Source organism: Engystomops pustulosus, chromosome 4, assembly GCF_040894005.1.
Source record: "Engystomops pustulosus chromosome 4, aEngPut4.maternal, whole genome shotgun sequence".
Taxonomy (NCBI): Eukaryota; Metazoa; Chordata; class Amphibia; order Anura; family Leptodactylidae; genus Engystomops; species Engystomops pustulosus.
In genome coordinates, this window is record NC_092414.1 from 115,702,782 (window position 1) to 115,729,038 (window position 26,257).

General features: G+C 40.2%; 1 protein-coding gene across 2 annotated transcripts in view; it reads right to left on the reverse strand.

The window, feature by feature from the left end:
• The window catches only part of SLC2A13 (solute carrier family 2 member 13), a 127,377-nt gene that overhangs the window by 72,046 nt on the left and 29,074 nt on the right, over window positions 1-26,257 (reverse strand). For both annotated transcript variants that reach the window (XM_072147124.1, XM_072147123.1), the window contains exons 2-3: window positions 12,736-12,895; window positions 7,099-7,307 (exon numbers count right to left, since the gene is read on the reverse strand). In XM_072147124.1, coding sequence (XP_072003225.1) covers window positions 7,099-7,307; window positions 12,736-12,895 — 369 coding nt within the window. The remainder of the gene's footprint in view (window positions 1-7,098; window positions 7,308-12,735; window positions 12,896-26,257) is intronic.

Here is a 26,257-nt window from a genome sequence, read left to right on the forward strand (position 1 = left end):
ATGTATTGTCTGACTGTCAACAACGGAGTTCTTTGATGTGCTTTGGATGGAAACTGTCCCATGTATGGAATGTTGAGCGGTCTCTATTTTGATGATAGTATCCAGAAAATTAGTTTCGGAGAATGAGTAGTTGAGGGTGAGATTGATGGTAAGATGGAATTCATTGAAGCTCATGAAACTTCTTTAGCTAATGTTCACAATGAGTCTAGATCATTAGAATGTCATCAATTAACCACTAATAGGATAATAGAGATTTGGTGGTACCACTGCACAGAAAGTCACTCTGCAGCTAAGCCATGAAAAGATTGGCATATTGTGGCGCCATTTTACTTCCGATGGCCGGGTTGCTGTAAGTACATATCGTTACCAAATGAAAAGTAGTTGTAAGGATGAATTTTGTTAGCCTTACCACAGAATCAGGTTAAATACCTGCTCTTTCCAGGAGGGTTTGGCAGGTCTTCCAGCCATCAGGATACGGAATATTTGAATATAGGGATTCCACATGCATGGTTGCCAGGTTGGATTCCTTTACCAGATAATCTACTGCTAATAGTTTATTCAGAAGGTCTCCTGCAGATAGCTGGCCATACCCTTCTCCAGAGGATTGAAAACGCCTTCCACATATCCAGAAATATGTTCTGCGAAGATGTTTGTGAACCTTAGACAGCATGTAGAATGTCCCTGGCCTTGGATGTTCTGGTACCATTTGAAAAGATTTAATATGTTGATCAGTCAGACAGACGCCCTATTATCTTTCTCAGCATCTTGGTATATTGTTATTTTTCAGAGATGTTAGTGATGGTAGTTTTGTTTGTGTCTGGTATGGTTGATTTAACCAAGTGTCTGAAGGACTCAATGAGGGAGATTTATCAGAAAAAGCAGACAAGAGACAGCAACCAAAAAATTACCAGTTATTAAATTGGGTGATGCATGCAGCTCAGGGTCCTGGTGTGTAGGATCCAAAGTCCAATATAGAAAGGAAAAGGCCAGAGCATCCAATATGATATGATCCAAGCTTGACAAAGATTCATGGCGAATCGAAACGTTGCAGTTTTTTCATGCCTATGTGAATAAAGGTTTATCAGAAGTATCTGAGAACAGAATTTTACTAGTTGCTCATGGCAACCAATCAAAGCGTAGTTTTCATTTTCCCAAAGTTGTTTATAAAATTTAAGCTGAGCTCTAATTGGTTTCCATGGGCAACTAGAACAGTTGTACCTCAGAAACTTCTGATAAATCTCCCTCCAGTTGCAGGTGTGTCTCTCCTGTCTGATTTTTTTTATCATTATTGCCAAGATTCTGTATCCCTCTGATGTGGTGGGTTCAAACTTCCCTTTGTCATGAAAATATTCCCTTAGGCGTGGTCTCCTGGAATACTCCTCCATATTGCTACAAAGTTCTGTTTTATTCAGGGCTTTGGATGGACAAAATGAGAGTCCTTTAGAAAGAACACCAAGGTCCACTTTGATGAAAGATTAAAAGATTTTTCTTATTTGAGTGGGAGTGATGGTTCCTCTTAGCAGTGCTTTGTTTTGTATCATAGCTTGCGAGTCCTGCATTGATTTGCAGTCTCTGGAGTTTCTCTTCCTTGTTGTGGATCAGGCATATTCAAAGATTGTGGTATTGCTGTAGTTTCTTTATGCTCTCTGTAAGCGTGTTGTTACTTGGTGCAATCTCAGCTCAGACATGACTTTTGATTTTGTAGCAGACATGTAAGAGGTGGTTCATTTATCTTTCAGAAGTCCTGTAGCATAGGTTTTGTAAATAGTGGGTATTTTAGCATGTACTTTAACTTTATTAACCAATTCTGGGTGCTCCCCTGTCTGGTATCCAGAAAGTGCTTCTCTGCAGTCCCACTGACTTTGTATATAAGATGGGGGCTGATGGTTGGTTCAAGTAACAGTTTTTTTATTAATTAAATTATGTTTATTTGAATCAGGTGGGAGCATACCCAAAACAACCAGGGTCCGCAGCCACCTTCAATTCCCCTCTGACCCCCTTTGAGGCACTGCTCCGCCTAGCATCCCCCCGGAACATTGTATCTCACAAATATGTGGTCTCCTTGTGAAGATGTCTCACAGTACGCCCCCCACCCTTCCTCGACAAATTGACCAGAAATTTGAATATCTACTGGAGACTGGGATAAAGCATTATTGTTTACGCATAAACTCTCAGTGGCCTGCTCCGCCCAAGAGAGAAACTTTAAAATTCTCTCTAGATGGTACAGGGTCTGCTGCATTTGATCTATCCCTCGATACAGGATGCGTGCTGGCGATGCATGGCAGAAGGAGATGATATGCTGCACATCTGGTGGCTGTGCCCCAAGATCTCTCCTTTTTGGGACTAGGTATTTGAAGCAACTTATTAAATTATTGGCTCAGTGACTCCTAAATCTCCGGAAGTGGCTTTGCTCTCCATCCTCCCCGGCTCCATCCGGAAACAAAAGAATAGTCTCCTGAGATTCTCCTTGATTGCATCACACACGGTCATCCCCCCTAGATAGCGCTCTGCTATGCCCCCTTCCGCTTCTGATTGGGCCCAGGAGCTGCTGCATATCTATAGAATGGAGGAATTAATGGCTGATACCTTGGGTACCTCAGAAAAGTTCATAAAATTATGGCAACCCTGGATGGTTTTCCGTGAGTCCTAGAGCTTCAGAGATATCTTGGGCTCACACCCTGATAACCCAACTGTAACCGCCCCATAGCCACATGAACCAACAACCGACCCTTCCCTTCCATCTTCCCTTGTTCCTTGATGTCCTCTTCCTACCCTCTCCTCCTCTTATACTTTCTTCCTTTGCCCTCCCTTCTCTCTCGTTGCTTCTTCTTCTTACTGCCTCATGTCCATTTGAGTGTCTGTTTAAATAGGCTTGTTGACCCAACAGCCCCTTATTCCTCCAACGGGTTCAGGACCCCCCACTGTTAGGTGCCTCAGTTTTTCTGCCACTGTTAGAGCAGAAGGGTTGAGAACCCAGATCCAGGCATTAATGCAACTCACATCATACCCTGTGTAGGTGCAAGAGGCCTGGGGAGCCCTACACATGAAGAATATTGGGGTGGCCCGACTATATTGCTTGTCAATCCTATGTATCATACGCCAAACATATCTCTGATGCTGTACACCGACAAGTTGGACTCTGATGCCGCACTACGCTGGGGAACAATTTTCCCCTGTAATTGGACACTTAAGGTGGTTCTATATTGTTTGTACATTCCTTGTACTTTTCTTCTTGCCTTCTGATTGTTAACTTAATTGTTGTTTTTGCTAAAAAAAAGTTAATAAGATGATTGAATATAAATTATTTTATTTCATTCCCTTATAAAAATGGCTGGACCATTATACAACCTCTTGTGTCACTCCCTCATCCTTAACGCTAAATTTGATTTGATGGCACTAAATAAAGATTATTAGAAAATTGGGTTTCTCGGCCAAAGTTCTTTGGGAATCAAATTTTCTATTTTGCAATTTTGGATAGAAAGAAGATGTCGCTGTCCAGTTGTGCTTGTTTCTTCTGGAGTGATTTCAGTTCCATAAAAATGTGGTACATTCTGGTATCTTCCATTTTGAAAAGCTTAAAGATTATTTGTATTGTGTTAGCCAGTGGTTAAAGAGTCCTTAGTAACTACAAAGGATGAAGTTAGTTGCAAGCTATCAAGACCACTCCAGTAACCTCATCAGGCATAGTATAAAACAATAATCCAAACAGAATACAAATGGAAACAGTAATGCTATGGTTGATGAGACAAGTGATAAGAAACAGAACAATGAATGCTGAAAGAAAAGTAAACACTAAGGGCAATAAATGTTTTCGCACTTGGGGAGTAATTGCTGATATGTCAGTGAATCCAGTGTCTGTTGTGTCACTGGATTCACTGACATATCAGCAACAAGTACTGTGCACATCGCACAGCACATGACGCCACACTGCCGGACGCCATGTTTTTGGTTTCCTTTATGCATGTGCGCATACGCACAGCCCGCGCTCACCCGCCAACAATGGAGGTGTCGCGCACTGGAGCGTCCCTCAGTCACACCAGCGCTTGGTAAGTCCGATCATTTCACTTTACCGTGATGGGGGAAAGAAACTTTTCAGTGCATAAATAGATTTATTGAGTATTAATTAATTTATTTATTTATACATGTCTATAATCAAGTTGCCGATGCGTCTTTTAACAGACCTCTATTCTAAGCCCTGCTCTTGATATATACTTAAACTTTGAACCTACTTGTAACTCTATCTTTATATGATTTAATACTTTTTATGATGGGACTATACACTGTCCTGTATTTTACTGTTTGTTTGTACCTATCATAACCCGCATATTGTTTGTACCAATTCTTACTCTTGAATATATACATTTCTTAGTATTTATTTTAGCTCAAGTAAAATACTCATTTATTACAACCTCACTCATGTATACGTGATACTTTTGTTGTATTTTAATTTACTTATCCTTTAGATAAAATGTCTCATCCAATTTATTATCCTTTTTACTTATATTTATATCCACATGTACCGTATATTCCGGCGTATAAGACGACTTTTGAAGACAGAAAAATCTTCTGTCTTCTCTGGGGTCGTCTTATACGCCGGTAATCCCGCCCGCCCTGTATTCACGACGACGGTCGGGTCCCGGTGCATGGAGAGGGCTCACGGGCTGAGCCCTCTCCATAGCCGGTAAGTCTTTGCTGCATATTGCTAGCACCGATCGCGGGTGTTTTCACAGCGTGAGCGCCGCCATCTTACCTGGGATCGCCGCTCCCCGCGATCCGTCTCCATGGTAGCCTCGGGTCTTCCGAAGACCCGAGGCTATTTCGTTTTAACCCCTTCATTACAATGTGCTGATAGCACATTGTAATGAATGAGGAAAATCCCCATATACTGCCATACTGTAGTATGGCAGTATATGGTAGGATCGATCAGACAACCTAGGGTTAAAGTACCCTAGGGAGTCTGAAAAATAGTATAAATAAAAATTAAAAAAAGTTAAAAAAAAAAAATAATAAAAAACCTAAAATTTCAAATCCCCCCCCTTTCCCTAGAACTGACTTAAATATAAATAAACAGTAAAAATCATAAACACATTAGGTATCGACGCGTCCGAAAATGCCCGATCCATCAAAATATTATAATGGTTTTTCAATGCGTTTAACCCCGTAACAGAAATTAGCGCCCAAAGTCGAAAATGGCACTTTTTTTGCCATTTTGAAAAATATAAAAAAATCTATAAAAAGTGATCAAAAGGTCATACAGTTCTAAAAATTATATCACTGAAAATATTATCAAATTTTGCAAAAAATGACACCACCCACAGCTCCGTACACCAAAGTATAAAAAAGTTATTAGCGCCAGAAGTTGGCAAAATCAAAAAAATAATTTTTGTACAGGAGGTTTTCATTTTTGTAAATGTATGAAAACATTATAAAACCTTTATAGATTTTGTATCCACGTAATCGTACCAACCCAAAGAATAAAGTAAGACATGTCATTTGGGGCGCTCAGTGAAAGACGTAATATCCAAGCCCACAAAAAAATGGCGCAAATGTGTTTTTTCACCATTTTCATTGCATTTGTACATGGCATGGAATATTTAATAAAATAAAAACTTAAGGTACAGTATGGTAACATTTACAGTAAAATGGACAATGGTAATGTTGTTGTTGTATGCCTTATGTTTATGAGCGACAGTTTTCCTGCTATATACCTGCATGTCATAAGAATTTAAATTAAAAAAAGGACCATGTTAAATGCAAATCTGTTTTTTTTTAATTTTTACCGGTGTTTTGTATGCGTTGGAAAAGGGGTAGTCTTATACGGCGAATATATCTTAAACTCTATATTTTAAACAGGAAAGTAGGGGGGTCGTCTTATATGCCGGAATATACGGTATATTCCTCCACCAACATCTGTGTACAAATTCCCTTGTTTCCCCTCTGTACCAATTCTCATTTTTGTGTATATAAACTTTTGTCCTTCGCCAACTCACAGATCACTTATCCACTTGAAAAAGGGGACCACAGTTCCCCGAAATGCGTTATGTTTCCTCTGTGTACCTTCGATGATTTAAATAAAAAGAAAATTCTTTTTGGAACCATTACCCGGTCTTGTTGTGCGCCCTCCGCTCTTGGCTTCACTGCACCTATTCTCTGACTCCAGCCGATCTAGCATCTCGTGCCTGGATACCCCAAAGACGCCGGCTGCACCTCGACCTAAAACCCTATATGCCAATACAAGAGTTGTGCCTTATGTTAAAGCACAACTCATCCAGGTAAGCGACTGTCCAACTACGTCATATACCCTGAATCAAACATTATCACCCTATGATCGCTGTTGTGTTCCTTGTCTGCTATCCTCCTATATTGGAAAAGTGTATACATTTTCATCATACAAACAATAATTTTTATTTGCTGAAATGGAAACAGTCCTTAAAGTCTTCTGCTAGTCAAACCATACAAATATTCAATTTCCTTAAGACATGACTTCATACTGTATTGTATATGAAATTATTACAGAAATAATATGTTCTGCCAGTCTGAATTAAATAGACACTAAATTGTTTAACATGAACCTATCACCACACTAACCCCTCAAACCTACAAACAGTAGCTTCTTCTGCACATCCCCAGAAGTTCTTTTTAGCAGATTTCAAGGTTGGAGCAGGAATTTAAAAAATCTTTTATTCTTTTATGCATCTTTTAAACATCTTTTATGCAGTCAGACAGTCAGGCACCCCCCTCCCCCTACAGTCATGTAACTCTGCCTCCTGTATTCATGTAACCCCTCCTCCAGCAGCCAGGCAGCTCTGCCCATTCCATGCATCTGAATACCCAGCCCTGCCTCCTAAATCTCGAGGTAGCCAGAGAATCACATCACAATTAGGAGGCAGGGCTGGGCCAGATGCATGGGTGACTGACTAACTGCATTATATAAAAGAATAAAATATATATAAATGATATAAATAAAAATATAAATAAATGATTTCTATTTCATGCTGCAACCTAAAGAAGGTGGTAATGTTAGTGGGCTTAGGGGGTTAGTGTGGCGACAGGTCCGCTTTAAATGAAAAAAGTTAAAAAACATAAATGGAATGTTACCTGCACCCACTTCCTTCTCTTCTTCATCAATGCTATTCTTTATACTATCATATTCTTCATCAATTGTTTGAACTCCTCGGATCCGGGATAAAACTCTTCTTGCCTTTTGTGTTTGACCTTTCTGAATAAGCCAGCGTGGACTTTCTGGTAGAAAAAGAAAACCAAGGAACTGGAGTATAGCTGGAAGAGCTGAAAGGCCAAGCATGTATCTGAAAAATAAGGAGGAGATGGAAATTTAGAGGAATATACAGTATAAATATACATGTTTTTTGTTAGTCAGTTCCCAATTTAAGATTTTGTCTGAAATTACAACAATAAAATATCCTTGTTCTGACTTATAGAACAAACCTAAAGAAGCCATCTCCTATGTAACCCTGCGACTGCCAGTACTAGTGTTAAGTCTTAAAATAGGCAAATACAACATCAGATAAACAGTAGCACCAACAAAATATGATTGTGGATAAGTGATGAACTTGTAAACTTGGTCCGAACACTTTAAAGAGGTATTCTGATTGTTGTTTATAATGTCTCAATAAACAATAAGAGTATTCTGATAACTAACCATTTTTATGTCTTTGGCATATGAGAAAACTGAGGTATACTCTGCTCTTTCCATGATTTCATTTAGTCTACAATAGAGAATATTGTGCAAAAGAGCTGGACACTAAGCAGAAACTGGTTAATTTCTCTTTTGGATCAGGATTGTGAAATGACAGCAGCTTCCTTATTTTATGCACTAAATGTGGGTCAATAGGATAGCTAAAGCAAAGAAAACAGGACCATATAAATGTATGACTCTTGAGGACAAACACTGAGTCAGAAAAGCGATATGACTCATAATTATGCAGCTAGTATGCAGAAACCCTCATTGGTGAACAAAGCCTAAAATCTCTGCCCAAAATCTTTGTCAAATTCTGATTAAGACTTTCTACAGATTTTTTTCAGCCACAAAATCTGCTGTATGAACAAACCCTAATAGGACCGAGCTGCACAGAACATGGTCTTTCAACCGAACAGGGCGACTATTTCTATGACTTCTAGAAAAAGAACTGACAAACGTCTCACATATTATGGTTGACTAAAATATAACAGGCATCAACTGGTAAAAAAAAATATTACTTAATAATATGAATTTTACATAATTCCATACATTAAATAATTGTTCTTCAATCCCTGCCATAGGCCGAGCTGTAGTGAGGCATGTTCTTGTATGTATATTTGACCAAATAAGAAGTTCTTTGATATGAAAGGCTGTAACCATTTCTCTATTCAGGATTTTCTGGGGAAATGAAGGAGATTTTTTGTTGTTTCACATGCATTCCAGAATATCACAGAGAAGGGGGCTGTCTCATTCAAACTTTTCCACCATTTAGTCAACATAGTATGAGAGCTTTTCTAAAGTATATGGATTAGCAAAATGCTAAAAGGTTATTAATTTGTAAAATGCAAAGACATGGCCAGTGTAGAGAGTGACTTACTAATGTGATTGTAGAAGGTTCAGATGCATATGACCTGCATGTATAATGAGATCCGGATGGCATAAGTGTCTAGGGGAGGTCAGACATGCTTAAGTTCCTATTCTAAAACGCCTTTCCCTTACATTGCCATAAAAATGAAATATAAGGTTTCATAAAAGATAAATATAGGGTTTCATACACAACTCAGACATCTCAATGCCAAGCATGTAAGCCAAAACAAATGAGTCACAAGGATTTCTGCTCATGGGTAGGCAGTAATCCATATTCATGTTTCATTTAAATAAATAGGATATTTTGCCATATGACAAAGAGGTGTATTTAAATGTTGCAGCAGGCATGCTGTTTATCACAACAATAAACAATACTATTGGAAGGGGTATCTTACAAACTTATTAAGTTCATTCAGCTGGTTAACATGTAATAAAGGCTTAAAATACTGTATGTGGTATAGACAGATCTAGAATCTCGTAGCTAGGATGCCTGTAGGTGTGATTGCCATAATCAGTGTGAATGTACATTATGCTACCTACACAGGTTGCATATTTTGCTATGTTTTTCTGCTTTAAATATCCGTGTATACATACTGCAGCATAATACAGTAGCATGAAAGCAAATGGGGCTTGGGAATAAAGTAGGCAATGCAGATTCCATGTACTTTCACACATAGGGGGAGATTTATGAATGCTTCAATGCCAGTTTATTGGCGTACAAGAGCTGATTTAATTATAGCGACTACAGCACCTATACGACATGTGAGTGGATGTAGAGGGGTGCGGCAGCTGGTGGAGTGGGCTGGCACCGGGCGTTCTTGCCTGCATACATTTTAAAAATCTGCAAACTTTCATTCACAGGTTTTTATGCAATTTTTATGCAAAACTACGCCAGGTCCTGTTGCCTGCTGGATACATAAAGAGTCGGTGGGACACAGGGAGGGGGGCAAAGTGACTCCGAATGTTTGCTAGTCATGAAATAATAATTTCATGCAATAAAATGAAAATTAATTATTTAAAAATGTGAGTTTCGGATATCATCTTTTTGCAGTTGCTAACTAAAAGAAATTCTGTGAATTTGGATGAAAAAAGGAAGTAGTGGAGGCAAGAGGATAAATACCTTGGACTGCAATGGCTATTTGCATATCATGTGGTTATGCTGTTGTATAAAGACCTGTGAAATGTGCTGACAAAATGGGGGAAATTTATTATGCCGGCAGAGACTATAGATGAAACCCTGCCAGTTCACACCTTGCCTGACCTGGTGGAGACCAGACCCACATCAGCTAAGAGGCCAAAGCGCATTAGTAGATACGAGTGGCAGAGTGCTGATGTAGGGGAGGGGGGTTTGTTGGAATCGCCAGCCTTAATAAATTCCCCTCAATGTGTGTATTAGTATTATATTTTACCTGATTAAAGGAAACCTACGATTTTATTTGATACATTATAAACCAAACATACCTTAAAAATGCTGTAGCTACACTAATACAGGATCATATCTTGGTTAATTCTTGAGCTCTATCATAAAATTATGATAATGAAGCTCTGTCGCTCCTGTGGTTCGGCTCAGCTCTTTTCCTAGCACATTAGTTATGCACTGCACCAGAGCATGATAGGCAGAATAATCAATTGCTGCACCTTCCCCCAGCTGCTGTGCATGAGTGATCCAGCTCAGGTTGATTAGTCTTGTCTGGGCTAAGCCCCGTGTGTAATACAAGCTCTGTGTAACTTGTGCAATCATGCAACCCAGCTTTCCCAAGATTCAGAATGTTAAGGCAATGGACCTTACTCTTTCCATACCTAGAAAATATTTCCCTTGATGATTTAGATCTCTAAGGAGTTTAGACTATCCATTGACTGTAAAGACTTAAATGGTAAATTGGAATTCCCATCTCAACATTCACATTCAATTTAAATCAACTGCATGTTATTTAAAAATATGTATCTTTGTAAAGATAATTTCCCATAAATGTAGTCATACTCTCTTAGAAACAGTGGACAACTGTCCTTGGATCTGACCACTGTTGCGATTGAGCAAAGAAACAACTTGTTTTTGCATAGGAAATGGCCGGGAGTTACTGCATGTCCCACAGCCATCCTGTGGTAATAAACGCTGAATCCGAGTGGTCAGGCAGGTCTCAATAGCGCATGATTGGCAACTGCTGAAAGAGTGCGGTGGTGGACGTATCCAAGGAAAACCAACTTGTTTTTCAGGGTCAACATTGCTACATTTACGGGAAATTACCATCAAACAGATACTTTTTTAAATGCATGAAATTAATGTATATATATAGCATATGACCCAAATATAATGTTAATGCAAAGATGGGTCATTAGATACACTGTTCTGTCAGTGGTGTTACAAGGAAGATATACAGGATAGGTCGTTATCAGGTATGTAATGCAGGCCACATCAGTGACATGTAATTTTGAGGTGCAGTGCTGCTCCAGAAAAATGGATGGAACCAAAAATAGCAATGACACCATTAAGCTACTATTTCTAGAACCAATTTTTAGCTGGATCTTCAGTGTACAGAACATAAGCTCCGTCTTTGTATCCCAAAATAAAATCTTAAAAATCAATCGTCTGCTAGGGCAGATTTATTTCTGGCCTATGACTTTCATTTATATGGCAGTCAGTAAACTACTGAAAGACTTTTGTAGAACGTAAACTGACCACAACATGACATAGAAATGCCACCGTCTGGTTTTCCTTTATGTAAGTAATCCAGCAGAATGTACTAGTACCATAAGTAAAACATAACTTTTAATAATTACTGATAAAATAATTTCACAGTGAACCACAATAGTATGCACATCAACCATCTAGTCAGCAAAAACACATCAGAAAGGGATCTCGTTCAGACCTAAAATAAGTCTTGTCTGACACAACACAACGGAGGTACAGGACCTATTAAGCCCTACGATCAGTTTGTATCCTGACCCCGCTATATTACATATAAGGGACTAACAGGGTCTGTAAGGGAACGTACTGGGACTGTCCTTGTCAGGGCGGGAGCAATATTGCGGGGTCAGGATTCAAACTGATCGTAGGGCTTAATAGGTCCTGTACCTCCGGACCAGTACTGCTCGACCACGAGAGGGCACATCGAAGACTGGTGAGATCCACCCTATTATTCCTTACTGTCTGAATTAATGTTGGTCCGTGGTTTTGAGATGATGCACCGTGTCATATGCTATATAGCAGTGATGGCAAACCTTTTAGAGGCCGAGTGCCCAAACTACAACAAAGACCCGCTTATTAATCGCAAAGTGCCAACACAGAAATTTAATGTGGGATTTATACTCCCTTCTCTGTCAGTTTTCATTGATACCAGCCCCCTGAGGACACCAATAAAGCAGAAAATAGTCCCAGGTACAGCTGTCATTTTAAAATACCTCTGTCCACAGCAAGTCCTGGGCTGCCTGGGACTGCAGGAAGATACCTGGAGTCATCTCTGGTGATGGCCTGAGTGCCCACAGAAAGGGCTCTGAGTGCCACCTCTGGCACCAGTGCCATAGGTTAGCCATCACTGCTATATAGGAATGCACTAAGGCACGGTGAGGTATTACTGAGGACCGTGTCAGACGAGACTTATTGGAGGTCTGAACGAGCTCCCTTTCTGATGTGTTTTTGCTGACTAGATGGTTGATGCGTATATTATTGTGGTTCACTGTGAACTTATTGTATCAGTAATTATTTAAAGTTACGTTTTACTTATGGTACTAGTACATTCTGCTGGATTTCTTACAGATTTTTGGGTGTATTTTTCTTGACTTGAAAAGCAAGTTAGCCAACTAGGCAACCTGTTTCTGTCTTGTTCGGATTTAGAATTTTCCTCTATGTAAGTACAATATGTATAGAAAAGCATAGGTGTTCTTCTACTCCACCAGCTTGCCAAGCCTCCATTGCCTGATTCCACAGCTTTATAATATGCCTACCAGGACAATCCCTGTATCTCATGCTGAGGCATACTAATCACTGCAGGTAACCAAGTTCTATCACATCATGAAATCAACCTCAACCCCGGCTGCAAGAGGTTAGTGTTAAAAATAAAGGTGTCCGACAGTTTATTGCATTAATATTCACAAACATATTCACATTTCTTCTGAAATTCAATATTAGAGGGAATTATTAACCTTTTGAGTAATTCTATTGCATTACGAACCTCCATCCATCTCTGGGAAGATAACTAAAAGCACCATCCATAACGGCTGCAAAAAACTGTCCACCTGTAATGAAGAGGGTGTTAATTGTGACCAATCTTCCTCTCAAATGTGGTGGTGCAGCTTCTGCAATGTATACTGGGACTGTCATAGAGGCAATACCTAGAAGAACAAAAAAAATAAATTATGTTAAAAAAACAAAACAAAAATCAGGCTTAATTTAATAGCTTAAAAAAAAGAGGAACAATGTTACTGTATGTGTAGGACTAGTCAACTAATAATGTCCAAGCGATGTTTGTAATCATGAAATATGGTATAAGTAGCAAATATATAATTCTCTACAAACACATAGTCATTTTCATCTTACGTAGTGTTTAAATGGTCACTAACTTTTTAACAAATTCGGCAGTCAAGTAAAAGTGAACACAAGAAACTTGTGACATAGCTTATCAGAGAACAGCGCTTCTTTCTCCAATTACTTTGTTTGCCCATGCTCCCTCCCTTACCGGCAACTTGACCTCCTCCCTGAAATCTCTGCTGCATTTCATCTTGCTACTCTGCTTACTCAGAAAGGCAGGTATAGTAGGACATACTAAGTGTGGTTGTATAGAACAGTGGGTGAGGAGACCAAGTACAGGAAGGTGCTAGCATATAGATTAATGGACTTAACCATAGAATTTCATGTGCCATCACCCTGTAAACCAGTATAGCCCAGAGTAAATACATTTTACATCACATGAATATCCACAATACCACAACAGACTAAATTGCAAAACTATTTTTAAAATACAAGCAATTGATTTACTGAGAAATGTGGTTTATAGAATATGGTCATACATATAGTAAAGCACAAGTGTCTAAATGTTGGCAAACCTGGATACTGTATTTATATATTTAGGAAGATAAGGTTTACCAGCATTTACCAGTCTACAGGCAATTCAATGTGAATGAGCTATTAAAAGGGAACCTGTAATCAGTAAGGTACTTTTTACATGACAGGTTCCAATAGCCTCCACCACATTTTTCACAAACACAGCCAGTGGCAGGTTCCTATGGAACCCTGACAACCTTCTGCAACATCCCCCACCGGGGCCTAGCCCTTGAGGTGAGGCCTGGAGACAGCCGGGGCAAGCGGTACCGGAGTGGCTGGCGGTTGCGGCCTAAGCACGCTATTGTCACGGTGCTTGGTACGGGGGAACCGGAGGGCTGTCCTACAGCCTGGCAGGTCTCCAGCAGGGTGGTGTTGGCAAGAAAAGATGAGGGAGAGGCTGCTTTAGCGGATCTCCCTGGGGCAGCCCCCCTTAATGTCCCGAGTGTGAGTCTCTGGGTGATGGACAGGGTGCCGGTGATGAAGGCAGCCGTATTAGCAGGGACCAGACGGAGACAGAAGTTGAAGAAAACAACTTACAGTTCTTTATTTGAACCGGCAGGAACCGCAGCAACGTGCCTTTAACAGGTAGATGGAGTGCTGAGATGTGAGTTGGAGGGAGCCTCAGGAGATAGTTCACCAGCCTGGATGCAGAGGGCAGGCTGGGAGGCAGCTGTGTCCTAATAGGATGCATCAGCTTGTCCTGTAGGGCTTCAGGTATCACCTTTAAAGGTAAGATGATACCCCTTTTCCTCACTACACTAACTCTGATGCTCCACTCTTCAGAGGCAGGGGCTAGGCTCTTCCTGCTCTGGTATGGGCTAGACTGAGATTACTCACTCACTCACTAGGATTCTCCTACACTGGAATCTCTCTGAGTCTTCTCTCTATTTCCTCTAGAACATTCCTGGCCAGGGGGTTTTATTACCTTCCTTTGGTCAGGTGGTGGCTGCTCCTCCAATCACATCTCAGCTTACAAAGCACAGGATGTAACACATATCATTGGACAACAGCATCTTGCATCATACAAAATACTTAACCTCTGCCTTGCCAGGCAGGATTCACCACTGCAATACCCCTATGTCCTATCAGGACCATGTAGTGTAATGTGATTACACGCAGTTGGGACGTATTCGCAAACCCTCCCTCGCCATTGCATCGGCGAGGGTGTTGCACTTCTTTTAGCTAAAAAGTGTTTCCCTCACATCCTCATAAAATCAGAGTTATAAACACGCCTGGTATCTAGGGATATATAGAGAAAGTTATGTAACAAGGGTGACATTATCACAGGTCGTTTAGCCTCTTAATATTAGCAAACTCTACCCCATGCACATATGTGACCACATAAATCACAGCATGCCTGCATGGACTTCTGCTCCTCTCCATGCAGGCTGCTGTGTTTTCATGAGATATATGCTTGTTGTACAGTTTGCTGATGTTAGGAGGCTAAAGGACCTGCAATGATGCCACCTTGGTCACATGATATGACTGCTGCATGCAGATAAAGCATGGGGGAAGAGCTGCTGGATTCAGCCCGGGGAGGCCATGCACAACTTCTCTGGCTCCAGACATCTTTGGATGCCAGGTAAAATTATGTTGTTGAATATATGGGAATCTGATGAGAACAATTTTTAGTTAAAGGGGTATTCCCATTTCAGCAAATGAATGTTATTGTTTGCATTACAAAAAAGTTATACAATTGTCCAATATACTTTCTGGTTCAATTCTTCATGGATTTCTAGATCTCTGCTTGCTGTCCCTCTATAGAAAGCTTCAATTTTTACTACCATTGGATAGAAATCTGACCATTGTCACACAGCTGCATGTCTCTTTAGTATCAGAGAGTTATCAGAGCTGTAGGTTATAAGGAGCTGTGCACCTGTGTGATCATGGTCAGATTTCTGTCCACTGGATGTAAACATAGAAGCTTTCTATAGAAGGACAGCAAGCAGAGATCTAGAAAACTGTAAGGAATTGATACAGAAAGTATATTTGAAAATTGTATAACTTTTTATAATACAAACAATAACATTCATTTTCTGAAATGGGAATACCCCTTTAAGGAAGGGTGTCAGTTAGTTACTCTCTATGGCTCTATGGGAAACTGCCACTAGCTGTATTTGTGAAAAAATGTGATGACAGGTTCCCTTTAAGTTTTAGACCATCTATCCTATATGAGGCATCCATGATCAATACCTCTCCTGACTCCTCAACCTCATCTGATAAATTCTACTCCAGGTATTGATTACATGTCTTACTGTGACTAGGGTCTTCTGAAGTATTTAGTTCAATGTCAAAAACAGCCAGTCCTTCACTTTAAAATAATTATCTGGGTAATGAATTTTGTCAGTGAATGCAAATATCAAAGCTTTACTGTATTTGCTGCATTTGACTGGTTTCAGGTGAACAGGATATGGTTTTATTTTACAAGAGCTAGATCTCACACAGTCAACAAATGATGATGACCAAACATACAAATCGGGCACCTTTATTGCAAAAATATAATGCAAATCCATGTAAGTTTAATGTAAAAATAGGTGCTTAAAAGCAGCTGTTATGTACTAGGAGCAGAACCACATATCCACAGGTTCTGTAAGGTTATGTGGTACTGCTCCATTCACTTTACCCCTTCCCGACATTTGACATAATAGTACTGCATGGCGGGAGGTGCGTTCCCGCAAAATGCAGTACTATTACGTCAAGCTTCTGGCCCCGGCTCCTAAACAGAGCCAGGGAAAGAAGCTGCGGGCGTCGGCTGTATATTATAGCTGACACCCGCCTCTAACACCCGCGATCAGTGAATCTGACCCCCCCCCCAGCGGCGCTTACCGGGTGGGGCCGGGGCTCTGATCGCAGCCCCGGGACTGCCAATGCCCGGGGCTGCAGGATCCTCCTTCCGGCAGCCGGGTCCGTGCCTTCTGGCAGGACTTGGCTGTAACACACTGAGTGTTACATTACACAGTGTAATACATCTGTATTACACTGTGTAAGGTGAAGAACAGCCTGAACAAGCGATCAGTGGATCGCTTGTTCAAGCTTAACTGTAAAAGTGATAAAAAAAGAGCTAAAAACATTTAATAAAGACATTTTTTAATAAAAAGAATTAAATAAAGTTAAAGTCCCCTAAACACAAACATTCCCTATACACATGCAATAAAGTGAAAAAAACCCACAAAATAGCCATAAAACCCCACATATTTAGTATTGTCGCATCCATAACAATCCATACAATAACTCAGAAACATTATTGGACCCGCTCGGTTAACGCCGTAAAATCAAAACCCGAAAAACTTGCCAAAAATGTAAATTTTTCATAAAATCTCTTCACAAAAATGTTCTAAAAAGTGATCAAAAAAAGTTATGTGTGCCAAAATGGTATCAATTGAAAAGACAACTCAACACGTAAAAAATAAGCCCTAAACTAGCTCTGTCAACCAAAAAATATTAAAAGTTGCGTCTCCGAAAAGATGGCTATGCAAAAACAAATGAGATTTCCTCTATATTTGTTTTTTTCCAATAAAATTGTAAAAATAAATGAAAAACTATATAAATGAGGTATCACCGTAATCGTAGTGACCTATAGAATAAAAATAATGTAGTATTTTTAGTGTATGGCCCCCAAAAAATACAAAAAGAAAGGAAACCAAAATTGACAATTTTCTTTTCACCCATACATTCAAAAGTTAATAAATTCTCATCAATAAGCTAATGACCCACTAAAATGAAGTATTTGTAAAGTGCATCTCATGTCGCAAAAAATAAGCTCTTATATGACAAAATTGCCAAAAAAATAAAGATTGTATAGCCAATAAAAAGTAACAATGCATAATCTGCTCTGAATGGCGCAGCTTCCCTTCAATTCCCTGGCGTGTGCCCATACAGCAGGTTACCACCACATATGGGGTATTGTTATACGCGGGAGGGATTGGGTATCAAATTTTCTGGAGCGTTTAGGTATTTTATCCACTGAAAATTTGTACATTTTTTGAAAAACACATTAATTTAGCCCCAAAAAATGTACTTTCAAAATTGTATCTGATATTGTTTTAACCCCTGTAAAACAATTAAAGGGTTAACAAACTTCATAAAAGTTGTTTTACATACATTGAGAGGTGTAGTTTCTATAATGGGGTAATTTATGGGGTTTTACTTTTATTTAGGCCTCTCAAAGTGATTTGACACCTGAGCAGGTCCGTCAATAGCAGGATTTTGCGGTTTTTATGAAAATGTTAAAAATCGCACCTAACATTCAAAGGCCCATAACATCCTCCAAAAATAAGAGAATGCATAAAAAACAGATAAAGTAGACATTCGGTTAATGTTAGTTATTAAGTTTTGCTGTTATGACTATGCATGGAAAAAGTAGAACATTTTGAAGTTCGAAAATAGAAAATTTTTCAAAATTTTCACCAAATATCTGATTTTCTCTTAAATAAATGCAAAACATACCACCAAAATTTTTCAACTAACATGAAGTACAAAGTGTCACGAGAAAACATTTTCAAAATCACCTGGATATGTTAAAGCGTTTCAAAGTTATAACCATTTATAGTGACACGGGGCAGATTTGAAAAATAAGGCCGTGTCAGGAAGGTGAAAAGTGGCTTCGGCGTTAAGGGGTTAAATGAAGGAATGTTGAAATACCGTAACTCATGCACAGGTATGGTAACAAAGCATCAATGTAATTTTAATCCTGAACAATGACTTTAATTCTTGAGGTTGAAAGTCAAATAAGGGGTGAAAATGTGGTTTACAAAGTGAATATTTCTAGGCATGGTTGATTTTAGACAAAGTGGAGCTCTGGGCAAAACTAAAACTGGGACCCCAAAATAAAACTATTTTATGAACAGTCACATTCAGTAAGTGTTTCCCTTTAGCCCTGCACAATAATAACACTTTATAGTTTTTGGCATGAAATGTCAACTCTCTCTTTACTAATCCATCCTATGCCCTCCTTCCATCTGTTATCCAACAAACACCAGATAAACACCAAGCTCCAGGCTTCTCTGCAGTCACTTTCACCTTGGACCCTGTATATAAGATGGTGGCTGATGGCAGGTTCAAGCAGCATAATTTTGATTTATTAAATGATTTTACGCTGTTCCCTTATAAAGAATGGCTGGAGCATTGTACAAGCTCTTATACCTCTTGTGTCTCCCCGTCATCATCATAGACTGTAAGCTCTTGTGAGCAGGGCCCTCATTCCTATTGTTTGACTGTATGTACTCTGTAATGTAATATTATATTTATATATGTCCCTCTATGATTTGCTGAGTAATTTGATGGTGCTATATAAATAAAGATTATTATTTATTATTACAAACAGTAGTATGGCAATGCAATCTGTAATTAATCTGTAATGTGGGATTTTATAGAAGATAGACAGATGATAGGTAGATTGATGATAGAAAATAAAGATGAAAGATGATAGGTTCCTGGATAGATGCAAAAATATAAAGTAGATTATATATAGATAGCTAGATAGATGATAGATGGACAAGGTAAAGCTAAATAGATAAATGGTTAGATAGACATATATAGATATGAAATTACAAATTATAGGAGATAGATAACTAAATAGATATATAGACAGGAGATAGATTATAAGCATCTTCACCTGGGCATTCAACCAAAGGGTATTAAAAGAGCAGTGCAGCCTCTGCCCACAAAAAGCCAAATGCAGGTGGCCCCTTTATAAAAATGGGACCCTAGGTAAATGCCTCTACTTCGGTCCGGTCTCTAGGAATGTAAAGAGTTGCTCTTCAGCCTCTGTATGAGGTGGGGACAGGACGTAAGGAGCAAACAGAACACACACACGCTGTTTTGTTTAACGAAATATATTACAAAGTTTACTATCATCATCTCCTAATAAAACTACAGTGGCATTACTAACATAGTATTAAAGAGATGCCAATTACAGCCGCTGATCTGATACTGACACATCAATCAATGTTTGTTTTGTTACATTTCTGACATGTACTTTTCAAGGCGCCAATGTATTTTAGTAACTGCCCCTAGGAGAATGAACAATGTGAAGTTCATGAAGGTCATGGTATTTATGCAGAATTTGGTATCAAGGGGATATTGAGCACATAAGGGATGCAGCTGAGTTGTTCTTCACAGAACAAAAGTTTCTACAATGACATTCACTAAGGGACGTAATCTTAGAAATGTGATAATTTTCTTGAAAGATCATTATTTACATAACCTTGCTACTTGAAGAGTGTTTGTCAGAATAGTGTTTGCCATTACAAATATTACTTTGTCATAAATTGCACTATTTTAAAGCAATCATGTTTCATTGTCATCTTTGTACATTGCTGCAACATGCAGTGACTTTGTGGTGAAACAGTCCCTGGCAGCCAAAAGTCACAGAACCCGAGGTACCGTAAAATCATAGGAGCCCCCAATAGATCATAGACCTGCCGCCCATGGTAGCCAGGGCTATAAGATGCCCCCCCATCTATCATCATAACAGCATGAAAACACAAGGCACTGGCCAGGCAGAACCGCAACACGAGGGGACGTGCGAAGAATCCTTGATCATCAATCTGTCGACCAAAATTCTAACAGAACCTGAATTGGCCATTCTTAGGAAGGGTCTCTCATTTGTACCTGCATATAAATATGACTCATTTGGTTCAAAGACATAAATCTATTTTTACGCAAACTTAGATGGCGGAAGTTCTTTGCTATAAGGGATAAAAAAAGATTGTCAGGAACTCAATATTCCCCTAGATATTCTGCCGGATGTCAGGCTTCTGTAAGACCTGGTGGACACTGGCCCCAATACAGATGGACTAGGGCCCTTTACGGACTTACAAATCAAGAGCACGAAACTTCCACCCCTGGGGGACATCACAAGCATTGATGTGTTTGCAAAATTAGTCCTGGATGATTTGGAGGACGGCGAATTTCACACGACTAAATTTAATTGCTCCCAAGAAGAACTGAGAGCCATCACAAACCTTGAACGCGATTCCGACATAGTTATTAAACTGTCGGATAAAGGTGGGAATATTGTTATCATGCAATCAGACCAATATGTACAGATGTGCGACTCCATCCTTATGGACCGTACCAGTTATGCTATTCCCCCCTTGAACCTAACTGAACGATATCTAAAGGAACTGAAGGATATCCTAACTCTGGCTTTGGAGAATAAATTGATATCCGAAGAAGAATATTCCTACCTACTTCCCAGTCACCTTCGGGTGGCGACCTTCTACAGTTTACTGAAAATCCACAAGTAAGTGACCCCCTTGAAAGGCAGACCCATTGTATCCGGTGTCCAATCACTATGCGACCATGTGGGAGTATACCTCGACAAGATATTAGCCCCATTTGTCACTACACTCCCTTCGTATACTCGTGACACGACGGATCTTCTTAGAATATTGGATGGACTACATACTCCCCCTCACTGCCTATTAGCCAGTATAGATGTGGAAGCCCTCTATTCTTCTATACCACATGAATTGGGTCTAAAAGCGGTCAAATTTTTTCTGGATAGTAGGGGCAACCAATTCATAAACCACAATTTGTTTGTCCTTCAACTCTTGGAATTTTTGTTGACACATAATTACTTTACCTTTAATAACCGTTTGTTCCACCAGCTCAGGGGCACGGATATGGGGAGCTCTTGCGCCCCCAGCTACGCCAATCTGTTCCTGGGCTGGTGGGAACACACATGTGCCTTCCATGATGATGACGGGATCCGGGGAATCGAAGCAGCCAGCATGTGGCTCAGATATATTGACAACATATTTTCATTATTTGGGAAGACAGCAAGATTGCATTTGAAAAATTAGTTACAGATCTCAACTGCAACCATCTAGTTCTCCGCTTTACGTATGAAATACATCCAACCGAACTCCCATTTCTAGACATTAAGATTAGTAAATCCATGGCTGGGAATCCCACCATCCCCCTGCACTCAAAAGAGGGATCACCTTCGGACAATACTTAAGAATTCGTCGTAATTGTTCATCAATCCAGGAGTTTCGCCACCAGGCTAAGGATCTTAGACAGCGCTTCCTGAATCGAGGTTATCCAGACTTTATTCTACGCAAAGTTTATCAGTGAGCCCTCACTCTGGACCGGATTGCACTACTTACTCCACAGAACAAACCCGATAAGGATCCAGTTATTCGTCTAATCGGCACGTTTGATGGGGCATCGCACAAGATAAGAGATATACTGTGCAAACACTGGCACATCCTGAAAATAGATCCAGACCTGACAAGTTTTCTACCAGAAACCCCCAGCATAACGTACAGACGGGGTCAAAACATCCGGGACAGGCTTGTACACAGCCATTACACATAACCAACGGCACCCACTTCCTGCCTATCCAGGGAAATAAAGAGTTGCTACCGTTGCAGTGGTTGTATCGCTTGTCAGGTGGTACAGTGTGCCCGCTCATTCACTAGCAACGTGACAGGTACCCCTTACACAATCAAAAGGTTTATTAACTGTGGATCTAAGGGCGTAATCTACCGAGCAACCTGTCAGTGCGGGAAGGAATATGTTGGTAAATCCTTCAGGGAATTTAGACGCTGGATTGGGGAGCACCTAGGTGACATACGGAACAGACGGGACAAACCTCTATCACGACACATGAACGACAAACATGGAGGTGACATCAAGGGCCTCCAATTTCTGGGAATAGACCTCGTTGATCCACCTATACGAGGTGGTGACTGGGAACGTATCTTACTACAAAAGGAGGCGCAATGGATTAATCGCCTCAAAACTGTGGCCCCCTTGGGCCTCAATGAACGAGTAAACTTTGTGTGTTTCATGTAACCCCATCATCACACAGGCATACCCAGTAATCCATCTGTCCATTCCATATGACTACAATATAACAATCTTAATGTGTTGCACAATTGGCTCCTAGGAGCTAACAACGGCTCAGGGCTGGTCCACAAACAGTCCCACAATTAAAACAAAAGAAAGAGAAAAATTACTCTGACCGGAGCTCCAACAATCCTTTCTAAATTCTTTATGAATCCAACACGGTATATTGCTTGACGCATCGATCCTTTTCAATGAGTATTGCACGTCTCCACAGGTTTCTGAGAAGAATAGGTCACTATTCAGACCAACTCCATCGTGTTTCCTAATGCTCCTTCATTGCCATCTCTCTTTAAGACAATTTCACTAGAAAAAATACGCGTACGGATAGTGTAGTATATTCTTTGAAGTTTAATATTTTATTAAAAAATTTACTCACAAAACGTTTGTAAAAATGCGCATATCTAGTCAAAAAAAATGCGCATTTTTACAAACGTTTTGTGAGCATATTTTTTAATAAAATTTATTTCTTTCTTTCATTCCATATGACACTTTACTACTTATTACATAGGGCATCCTCTAGGTTGGGAACTTCCATCCCTCTATCATAGGTACCCTCATTCAGCTACTGAATCAGGGAATCTCTACTTTTTCGGTCTAAAAGCCAAGGGCTGACAATTGCCCATATTTTAATCTTTTATCTATTTAGTGTCCATGATCGCTACTTTAGCTTTTCTTGCCTTAACCTCCTCTAACAGCCCTATTGAGGGCTGCCGGGTTATCGTTCTCGGTATTTCTTTTCATTTTTTTACCCTTTCTTCTCCCGTGTGTGGCACCATTAACCCTCTTCCCACCTCAGGGGCCGCGCAGCACTTCGGCGCATGCCCTGCGGCTGGACTTCTGCTGATGCGCCTTACTCTGGCGCATCGGCGGCTGATCGGTGGCAGGGCTATGCCGGCTTGTTTCCGGCTTGTTTCTTGCCGAAGCCTGTTTCCCGGCGCGCTCGCTCTATGGACAGATCAGGTTTCCATGTTATTGTGGTCTCCGCTGTTCATTGGCCTGCCCTTGTTCTCGGCGGGCGGCGCCACACTCAGGGTACGCGCTTAAAAGACAGGCGCGTTGCCAGAACCCAGCAGGCTACCACACCGATTAGTGTATCTACACTCTCTTCAGGTAGGGCGTTCCTACCCTGGCGCTAAGCTCTTCCTTTGGAATAACACAGATACTAGACTACATTAATTTTCTCGCACCTATTGGGTCTCTTGTACCCCTGATGAGCCTATAATATATAGGCGAAACATGTCATGTAGGGTCCTGACCACATAAAAGTTAAACCTACCATATACTTTTCTAACCACGGTGTTGGTATCTCTCACGTGTAAACTTACACTTGAGTTAACTATATATCTCTAATTTGTCTACTGCTGGGTGAGGTTCCAGACGGGGTCATAGCTTCATAGGGTTGTGATCCAGTGTTGAGGCTTCAGGGTGCATATAGAGCCTCTCCTCGTCTCCCCATTCGGGACATTTAGGACTATAGGGGGACCTCTGAGATCATCTCAAGGTTCATTTCCCCCCCTCCCTCAGCCTCTGCACGTCTCAATACCCCTCTCTTTTATACTTGCCTCTCACAGTCCGTTGGTGTCTCCCTCTCCATTTCTACTGTTGGTATTTCGGTTCTCTTTATTGATCAATATCCAACTTGGAGAATCTGAAACGTCTAATACCTTCTCAGCAGCTGTTTGTCAAAACGGAATAGGCATACAGCAAACTACTCAGGTTTGAGAACCATCTGGACATCTAAGTACTCTAGCATACAAATACTTCAAGGTGTTTTATGCTGACTGGCACAGCCCCGTGAGGGCTACTATCTCACTCTTTAATATTATCACCATTTTTCATTTTTTATGATTTTGGATTATATTAAAAGCTAAGTTTTAAAATTGTTTTCTCACCCTCTGTGTACTTACTAGCTTGAACAAGATTGGTGAAGGGGGTAGGATGTCTACACTATCCTCCCCAGTATACTACGCAAGGACAGCTTGTCCAGTTGCAGGCATGATCCAGTTTTGCAAAGAAAAACTGTTCCAAAGGGGAAATATGCCGTGTGATAGGTTTATATGATTTAGGCCAGGATGTCTGGTTGAAAAACAAAATGAACACCTAAGAAATACAATGGCACTCCTGATTGCTCTGGCCACATTGTAAGTACAGCACAAGGATTGTAAGTATTCTTGGTACCTACACTGAAAGGTAGGCGAAATGTTGAGAAATGCAGCTGTAGCAACAAGCATCAATACCCTGCCCCTTGTCTCCCAGTCTGTGATGCCACCCTATGTGGGGCCACTTGAAAAAAAAAAATATATATACCCTGCATACTATATTAATATAAGCCTGTCCTTGTCAATTGCCACATCTCTATTCCGTTCTGCCTTTCTGGTACATTTGGGACACATTTATTAAAGTTTTTCACCAGTTTTCTGTCAGACTTTGCACTAAAAACAATGTGCAAACTGCTTGTACATGTTTTTATAAAATGTCTGCGCCATATTTGTGTCGCAGCTCCAAGTGTGCACTTAAAGGGGCGAGTTAGTGCTTTGTCGGACTGGGCGTCACAATTCTGCCCAATGTCCACCACAATTGTGTCTGCGCCACAATTCTGCAGCATGAACAGATTGCACCATAAAAAAATGGTGCAAAAAGACTGTGCACCACAATTCATGAATGTGGTGCATCCTGCACACTCCACAGGTAAACTGCACATAATACAGACTGCAGTTTTTGATAAATGTGGGCTGCTGAGGAGTTGCCGAGGGGCACCGAGCTGTAGTGATAGTGAATAAAATCCTAAATTGGTCAAGTGTTCATAGAGTGTATAATTTTACTGCAATAAGCCCCTATCAGATGAGAGACAAAGCTGAGGCTGAATGAGAAGTCAGCCAGGTAGTTTTATGTGGATGTTCCCTATCAATACTTAGTGCATTTATAAGGAAACTTAAATGCACTTTTAAATAAAAAATATAAGAAAATTCATAATTATAATAATAGACTGACACTTGCTATTTCTGAAGTTGTTTACTATGCACCAGTAATGTCATTTCAAAAAACATACAAGATGGACATGGCAACTATAAAAAAAAAGCAAAACACTGCATTCACAACCACTACTGACAATAGTACAGCTGGAGGGTGTCAAGAAAACTTTTTATAAACCTCTGTGAGTCATGGAAGAGGTAGCTTCCATGATCATGAACATAACATAAAAAAACAAATAAGTACTGTATATACTTGAGTATAAGCAGAGTTTTTCAGCACATAAAATGTGCTGAAAAACCCTAACTTGGCTTATACTCGAGTCTATAAAAAAAAAAAAAAAAATCACCTTTCCGACGTCTCCTGCAGGTCCTCTTCTGTCTTTAGCGCCAACTCTACATAAGAATAATGAGACTTAGTAGTGCCGTACTGAGCATGCCGTGTCTGAACAGCAGCCGTCCTGTTCTAGAGAGCTAGCTCTGCTCTATGCGAATGCACCCTATGCACCTTCACATATTCCCGGCGGTTTCGGCAGTGGCCTTATCTAATGTCAACACAGGGCCATTGCTAGAGGGAAAGGTAAGCCCTATTTACAGTATATTATGGGTATGTTGGTCATTAAAAAAAAAAACACCAAAAAAAATATGCATTGAAGAAATTTTTCTGTGTGTTAGAGATTGAATCAACTACAGGCGGTTCCCTACTTAAGGACACCTGACTTACAGATGACCCATAATTAAAGACGGACCCCTCTGCCCACTGTGACCTCTGGTGAAGCTCTCTAGATGCTTTACTATAGCCACAGGCTGCAATGATCAGCTGTA